Consider the following 8,328-nt stretch of genomic DNA (forward strand, 5'->3'; position numbering starts at 1 on the left):
AAGCTCTTGTAAAATACTCTCCCCACAAAATTACACATATTGTATATTAGACATAAAAATGTTTGATTGCAGAAAAGCTATTAGAAAATACAATACCTAAATCTAGCCTGTGTATAGTGTCTGCTATTGACTGTTTCATTTTTAATCTCCATATTCTAACAGTTTTTCTGCTGAACAAATAAAAACATTATTCCTGTGTGTGTTAATGACAGACAACATGGAGAAGTTTCTGACGCTGGCCGAGCGGCAGTACATGGTGAAGTACGAGCTGGACGGCCTTCGGGCTCAGAGGGATCTGAGGATTCCGGGCCTCCCCGACAGCAGCACTCTGCACAACCGAGACAACATCTGTGAGTCCGAAAACCACCGCGTTCACAGACAGATAAGTTCAGAGACAGAAACATGAACACGTGTTGGTGAATCAGTCAGTTCTGGAGCAACATGAAGACAAACCGACAGTGTTCACTTGGATTTAAAAGCCTCGAGACAAAAGCGGACGCAGCAGCTGAAGGTCACCACTTAAAGGAATAAAAGGCTGGTGTTGTTGTAGATTTTAGTTATCGTCAACAAATCCCACGAAAAGACCAAACCAACACTGTACTCGTCTGTTTCTGTGCTCTGTGAGTAGATCTTTAAAAAACAAAGCTTCATGTTCAATACTTCACAGAACAGCTGAACACTGTAGTTACCTGCAAACATGACGCATATTTTTCATTCATTAGAGACGATTTTCAGCTGCGAATTAATACACGTTTGGTTTTTAAGCCATGATTTAGACGTTCTGTAGCTTTTATAGGACGCTGACATGATATTACTGCTGATATGTGACCTAAAAGTAGATTTTGAGACTATGGGTGACAGATAATAAGCTCAAGGTTCTTGATGGTTCTGGTTTTGTCGTGCCAGCTGAGGTCTTGTAGTTAAACAGATAAACTCGTTATCCTGATACCAAAGGCTACCAGTGAGTTGGTTTGTGTTTCAGTGTTTTACAGCTTCCCCGCCCTGTCTGTGAGAAGAACTCTTTGTTTAGTTTATCAGTATCACCGCCCAGCTGTGTGAAGGGTTCATAGATGTTAATTTCTTATTCAAGAGTTCAGATTCAGTTTTATTATCATCATACGTCACACGATTGTCTTAACAAAATTACAGATGTTGTTTTTTCTATGCTGCTCACAAAACGGCCAAATTATTTAAGAGACCTTCTGTTCTTTGGACCTCGACAGTCTGGGGCTGTTTTAGAAGCACAGAGAGAACCTAAACTACAGCATACAGGTGGTTTTACATTCTGCTCTCAGTCAAATTTGACCCATTTTGACATTTGACGACAGTAAAAAGACCCAAAACGTCTTTTAGCCTGAGTGACCCAAAATACACAAAAATTCAACTATTTTAAGATTTTAGACTTTTGTACAGGTGCTACAAATATTTGACCACTGAGGCTGTTTGGGGTCAAATGTGACCCGTACATCCACTGAGATGGACTTTAGATCCACCAGTGTGGGTCAAATCAAGGAAGATGGTGGTTTTAGGGAATCCAGAAACTGTGAAAGGCCGTGTTTTCCTTTTTAAAATTATTTTCGCCGCCTCATCCCATTGAGTTCCCGGGGCACCCTGTACAGACCATGTTTTATGTGCATTTTTTATTCACATTTATTAAGGCGACATCGGCTATTTAGACATTCTAAATAGATCTGAAGTTTAAAATGTTTTTTACACATGTTTTGGGGATGGTGTAGGGTAGCTTATTGCTGAGAAGGTGTGCTCGATTTGCTTACCCAGTTGTCCAGGAATGATATTAATATTTCATGCACACATTATACCTACCTAATGGCCACAAATTAGTATTTCATCCACACGTTACATTTATTTTGTGGCCACAATATAGCTGCAACGTGGGAATGAATTAGTATTTCATGCACACAAAATACTACTTCATGTGCACGTTATTGCTATATTGTGGCAACGATTTAATTTCATTTTGACTAGATCATGTCTGGGGCTTCATAGTAGAGAGAACACATTATAGACTCTATGATGTTTCAGAATGTTCCACAATAACAAAGGAAGAACGTTCAAAAAATGTTCTCCTGATGTTCTCGAGGCTACAGGTGATTTTTCACAAAATGCTCCAGTTATGGATAAATGAACAAAGGTGGAACGTTCTCAACCCAACATTCAAACAACGTTCCTTGTTGGGGGAACACATTATAAAACGTTCTGCAAAGAGATGCTTCCACAAAGAAAAGACGTTCTTAATGCAACATTCAGAAAACGTTTTCAAGATGTTTTTGAGGCGTCAGATGACAGGACGTTTGGCGATATGTCAGCATAGATGGAATGTTCTGAGAGAACATAGACAGAGAGGAGAACTTTCCACTGAAAATATAGAACTTTCTCAGAACGTTTTTGGAACAAAACAGCTCCAGTTGGGGTGAATATTGCATTTGTTCTGAACTACTTTCAGCAGCGGATTGATACACGTTTGGTTTTCTAGTGAACATTTACAGCAGCAATTTGAGGAACTGACTAAAAATAATTCAACATTGTGGTTCACGGCTGCGTCGTTTTAGTTTCCGTCCCCACCTCATCGTCCAGCCGTCCTGCTGAGCTCAGCTGTTCCTCTCATGAATGTTCTTGACTCAGCATCAGCCTCAGTCGCTGTGTATCGATCACTTATGGCTCAGCCGGTCTGGGATTAAGTGCTGCTTCAATAACACTGGCTACTGTTGTTGTTGTTGTTGTTGTTGTTGTTGTTGCAGGGCAGAAGCTCAGCTCAGCCGGGGTGATTGTGGACACGTTTCCTCTCCACGAGCCGGACAAACTGAAGAACCTGAGCGAAGCCTGGTACTCTGGAAATCAGCTGGCTCAGCCGCTGGGTCGGTGGAAACAAAAACACACACATGCATGTAGAAAAAGATGCTTATGTCGGTCGCAATGCTAGTTTTCAATGCATTTATCTGTTGTGAGGAGCTGAGACTGCAGCTAGCTCACCTGGTTGGACGTGCAGAGGCTTCAAAATAGTCTTTAAATCTCGTTCTTGTTTGCTCTGTCATCCAGATTCAGTCAATGAGTACTTTGGAAGCTCTGTGGCGTTCTACTTCAGCTTCCTTGATTTCTACACCTGGTCTCTGCTCCCACCGGCGCTACTGGGTTTGACCATCACCTACTTCTCAGGTAGGTGTGTGGATTCATTCTTTATTTTTCCATTCATATCCAATATGTTTCAAAACCAACATTCTGCCTTTAGATTGTTCATTTATTGTCTCATTCACCACATGACTACCTTATGACCATCAGGGTTGATGCCTGAGGGTGTTTGTATTTATGATTTTGCATTTACAGTTAGACCAGTGGTACCGCTCAGTGAGACCAGAGTTGCCTGTTTTAGCTGGAGAGAAATGGAAATATAATAAACTGGAAAAAAATCATAATAATTAGAGCAAATCTACTAAACTCTGTCCATGTTCAGCCTGATAATAACTCATCTAACTACAGCAGACACTCTTATTAATTCTATAACAAACTCAGAGGAAACAGTCCTCAACAGCTGGAAGCCACAAACTTAACTTCAGCTGCTGTTGGTCCAAATCTGGATTACATTATTATTAGTGAGTCCCATTGATCCAACCTGTTACAGAGAGAGTTTCGACTGAGTTTCTGATAGATATCAAGTGGTAGAGCGAAATAAAAGAGACTAAACTTAGGTGAAAGATGACAACTAACGGCTGTGTTTGGGGCACTGATGGTAGAAAAAGCCTCATGTTCAGACTTTGTCCTGGGTGTGGACAGAAACTCTGATTTAGTGATTTACCTGGAGATTTATTTTGGCTGTGTGGCAACGTGAGACAATACCTGACAGCAGATGTGTCATGTCAGAGGTGTGGGTGTTGGCAGCACAGGGATAGTTAAACCAACCAGCACCAGAAGATAGCTTATCCTCCACTTCTTCTAGCTTTGCCTACTCCTTAGTGCCTTTTATTATTGAATAAATGATTAAAAGAAAAAAATGAGATCCAGTGCTGATTATGGATCCCTCAGAGGATGCTCAGATCTAATGACAGCACAGTCGGTGGTGTTCCGGTCGCTACCGGTGGGATCTATTCTGGCACCCTGGTGATGGATCTCTAAGTTCTTCCTGCCCATCACAGGTGAGGTTCAGAAGGAGATGGTGGAGTCGGTGTCGGGCTCCCAGGCGACGGCCATCGAAGGCGACCCGGAGCCGGCGGTCAGCGGCCACATGCTGCAGGCCGTCTTCAGCATGCTCTGGTCCACGGTGGTGATGGAGCTGTGGAAGCGCCGGAGCTCCTCGCTGTCGTACCGCTGGGGGACGCTGCACCTCGCCGAGCGCTTCGCCGAGCCCCGGCCCGGTTTCCACGGTGACCTCGGGGTCAACCCTGTGACGGGTCGGGTGGAGCCGCTGTTCCCCGAATGGCAGCGGGACCTCCGCATGGCGCTGGTGTCCGTCCCCGTGGTCGGCCTGTTTCTAGGTAGGATTCTAATAAAAACACACATAAAACAGCATCGATTTGTTGCTTTAGCAGCAAACAAAGAATAAAGAGCTCTGCTTCCTCCTGCAGGACTGGTGGTACTGGGCATGCTGTGTTTCTACTGGGCAGAAGCCCAAGTTCAGCAGCTGCACAAAGACTGGGAGTCCCTGCTGACTCAGACTTTGCTCTTCATGCCCTCAGTGCTTCACATCGTCTACACAAACGTACTCGCGACTGTCTACAAGACGGTGGCACAGTCTCTGACTGAATATGGTGAGTGGGATGGAGCTGATGACGCAGACTGATTGACAAGATGACTCTGAGTTTCTAAATATGAACAAATGTGTAAAATGTGTTCTGTACTGACTTTTGTTGCATCCAGTCTCTACTGTGGTTCCTGTATTTCTACAGTCTCCAGTTTGTAATTTTACACATGTGTGAATGTCCCAAGTGACTGAATTATTGAGAGGTGGTACAGTTTTGAATCAATTGACATTTCGGTGATACTTCACAGGGGTTTAATGACGCTCACAGAGCTTTTGGAAGTTCAATAATCCAATTAACTCTTGTTGCGTCCTCGTAGAGAACCACAGAGAGGAGTCGGCCTTCCAGAACCATCTGACAGCCAAAGTCTTGGTGGTTAGTTCCTCTTCTCTCTTCTTGAAGCTCATCCTAACTTACAAACAACCTGTTTCACCAGCTTCTTCTTCTTCTTCTCTCGTCCTTCAGTTCACCTTCTTCAACTACTTCGCGGTGCTCTTCCACATTGCCTTCTTCAAGCAGGACGTGCCTCTGCTTCGTAAGGTAACGTCTCGTCTCAGAGGAGGAAGTGTCTTTAAGGGGACACTCCAAAGATTTACCATTTGTCTCCAATAGAACAATGATGTGGTTCAAGCAGACCATTGGTGTTCCATGGTCTGCTGCACCTCATTAAACAACTACTATGATGTATACAGTTTAAACATCTATAACTTGAACTTCTGGCTGTTTTAATGCTCGTTTAAGGAAGTCAAGGAAAGTCTTTTTTGTCCTTTGCTTCTGTTGTTTCTAGAAGGAAGGATTTTACAGCAGTTTCATGCGTCAGTTTAGTAGATTTATTTCAATAAATTCACTCAAAACAACTTGTAGGGATGTTGTCAGGTTGTCGTCAGGTGTTAGAGGTCCACTGATGCTAATTATTGGTAATCAACCAATAACCCATATTTGGTTAACATCTTGGTGTCAAACTTTTCTTTTATAAAAGTCATTCTTTTTGTGTTACATATTTTTAATCAAAAAAAAACTTTCCTACATTTACCTGTTAAGAAATCCTCCTGTAATTTGGAATGAGTGCAAATTTGAAAAAGGCTCCTGAGTAATGCAAAAAACAGGCGTTTATTTTCCGTCTCTGTCTGTGTGAAGCGTTTGGCGTCTCTGCTGATCGTGACCCAGCTGATAAACCAGGTGACGGAGGTGGTCATTCCGTTCCTGGTGGACCGGTTCATCAGCGCCCCCCACAGGGCCGAGAGTGAAGACGACCCACAGGAGGAAAAGTTCAGGAACCAGAGCACCCTGCCTGCTTTTCCTGTGAGTATTCAGGATAAATACACTCCAAAACCAAGTTTAATTAACATTCAAGAGTCAAACTTTAAAAGTTTTTATTTGTCACAGTGAAATGGGCAAACACTTTCTATTTCTTAAAAATACAAAATGTTCATATGTGTGTGTTTATGCATAAGAGTGTACGTGCATACGTCTCGGTTAGATGCGATCTGCATTTCATTGCCTTGTACTTGTGACATATGCAATGACAGTAAAGTTGAATCTGGTTTAATCATTTCACCTCAATTGTCACATTTTTCTTCTGTGCATACGTTATTAAGTGTATCGTGTAAAATCCGGGCTCATAGCTAGCATTAGCTTTTCAGTGCATAGTCCTTAAAGGAGGTGGGGTCGTGTCCATTTTTGGGGGGCATGGTGGTGGCAGCATCATGCTGTGGAGCAATGTTAGAAATGCTATAACGTACGAAATATTGCAGCTAGAGTCCTGAGATTTTGCAGACTCACTGATATGTACATGTGGTCTTTAATGGTTCAATCCTGCCTTGATAGAATAATACACACCAGTTGTATGATGGTGCAAATTTGGTCCCAAAATGTCCACATTTCTTTCTAATCCAGTATATCACCAACTATAAAACCTTTATTTTTCACTGTAAGAGGCTGTTTTATTTATTTACAGGAGCTTTGAATGTAGACTATGGTGTTCTTTGCATGAATGGCCAATATTTGAACAATCACTGGGAAGGTATGATGGTGAAACCACTCCAATAGTGTCCCACCTGGAAGAGTTCTATAATATTGTTACTGGGCTGTAAGAGAAATCTTGGTTTTCCAACTTGTAGTGCTTCAAATAATTTTATAAAAAGCGGTACCATAAGGAATCGTGCGTGTGTCAGATGTATATGCTTGTTTTTGATTTCTCTGTCTGCTTATCTTCTTAGCAAAGTGTCACATAGCAACACTGTGTTGGGAACGTTGGCAGCAACAATACCTGGTGTAACTCAATCAATACTTACCACTTATTGTGCTGTAGCTCAGTGATAAGGTGCTATGATTTGTGTTGGTGTATGACAGCTTCCTGTTTCCTCTTCAGGGCCTGTTTGCAGAGTACATCGAGCTCCTGGTGCAGTTCGGCTATCTGAGCCTCTTCTCCTGCGTGTTTCCTCTGACCGCCGTGCTGCTGCTCCTCAACAACCTCACCGAGATCCGATCCGACGCCTACAAGATCTGCAAACTCTTCCGCAAACCCTTCTCGGCGCCGGTGGCCAACATGGGCGTCTGGCAGGTCAGCAGAAAACACGATGCTAACGAGAGGCGCGCCGCGTGTCATTAAGAGCCAACAGTTCACGTCTTTGTGTTTCAGATTGCCTTCGAGGTCCTGAGTTTCGTCTCCGTCGTGTCCAACTGCTGGCTGCTGCTGCTGTCGCCGCGGTTACAAGAGCTGTTTCAGGAGGGCGGGATGAGCAGCACAAACGTTCTGCTGTTGGCTGTCTTGGTGGAGGTACGAGGGAGGGTGGACGAGCAATTACTGAGCTACAATAAGTATTTATCCCCCTTTTGTTGCTTTTCAACAATGAGCCATGGTCAGTTTATTGAGGCTTTTTTTCACAAGAGTTTACAAAAAAGACTTAAGTCAAGCTAAAAGCACATTTCTACAGTTACAGCATTCAGCCTGTGTTGGTCTTAGTCAGCCTGAACATCTGGATGCTCCAGTTTCACACTAATTTTCTTTGAAAAGCTGCTCAAACTGGCTCAGAAATCATAACTGAACAGTCCTTGTCAAGTCCAGCCACAAATTCTCAGTTGGATTGAGGTCTGGACTCTGGCTCATGGTCAATCCACAACATTCACCTCGTTGTCTTCAAACCATTTCTATGCAGCTTTGGCTGTTTGCATTGTCTTGCTGGAAAACAAATCTTCTCCAAAGACTCAATTCTCCAGGATTTTTCTATATTTTGCTGCATTCATTTTACCGTCGCTTCACATCATGATGCCGCCACCACCATGCTTCACATCATGATGCCGCCACCACCATGCTTCACGTCATGATGCTGCCACCACCGTGCTTCACATCATGATGCTGCCACCACCATGCTTCACGTCATGATGCTGCCACCACCGTGCTTCACATCATGATGCTGCCACCACCATGCTTCACATCATGATGGTGCCACCACCATGCTTCACATCATGATGCTGCCACCACCATGCTTCACATCATGATGGTGCCACCACCATGCTTCACGTCATGATGGTGCCACCACCATGCTTCACATCATGATGCTGCCACCACCGTGCT

General features: G+C 43.5%; 1 protein-coding gene across 1 annotated transcript in view; it reads left to right on the plus strand.

Moving 5' to 3' along the window:
* The window catches only part of ano10b (anoctamin 10b), a gene marked incomplete at its 3' end in the record, with an annotated part of 15,404 nt that extends 7,874 nt beyond the window's left edge, over nucleotides 1-7,530 (plus strand). Inside the window, exons 5-14 of the mRNA XM_008286537.1 lie at nucleotides 213-350; nucleotides 2,760-2,876; nucleotides 3,058-3,174; nucleotides 4,149-4,487; nucleotides 4,578-4,760; nucleotides 5,071-5,126; nucleotides 5,217-5,291; nucleotides 5,889-6,053; nucleotides 7,123-7,314; nucleotides 7,393-7,530. Of these exons, the coding sequence (XP_008284759.1) occupies nucleotides 213-350; nucleotides 2,760-2,876; nucleotides 3,058-3,174; nucleotides 4,149-4,487; nucleotides 4,578-4,760; nucleotides 5,071-5,126; nucleotides 5,217-5,291; nucleotides 5,889-6,053; nucleotides 7,123-7,314; nucleotides 7,393-7,530 (1,520 nt within the window). The remainder of the gene's footprint in view (nucleotides 1-212; nucleotides 351-2,759; nucleotides 2,877-3,057; nucleotides 3,175-4,148; nucleotides 4,488-4,577; nucleotides 4,761-5,070; nucleotides 5,127-5,216; nucleotides 5,292-5,888; nucleotides 6,054-7,122; nucleotides 7,315-7,392) is intronic.
* Nucleotides 7,531-8,328: the final 798 nt, after the last annotated feature.

Source organism: Stegastes partitus, unplaced genomic scaffold (assembly GCF_000690725.1).
Source record: "Stegastes partitus isolate 25-593 unplaced genomic scaffold, Stegastes_partitus-1.0.2 Scaffold458, whole genome shotgun sequence".
Taxonomy (NCBI): domain Eukaryota; kingdom Metazoa; phylum Chordata; class Actinopteri; family Pomacentridae; genus Stegastes; species Stegastes partitus.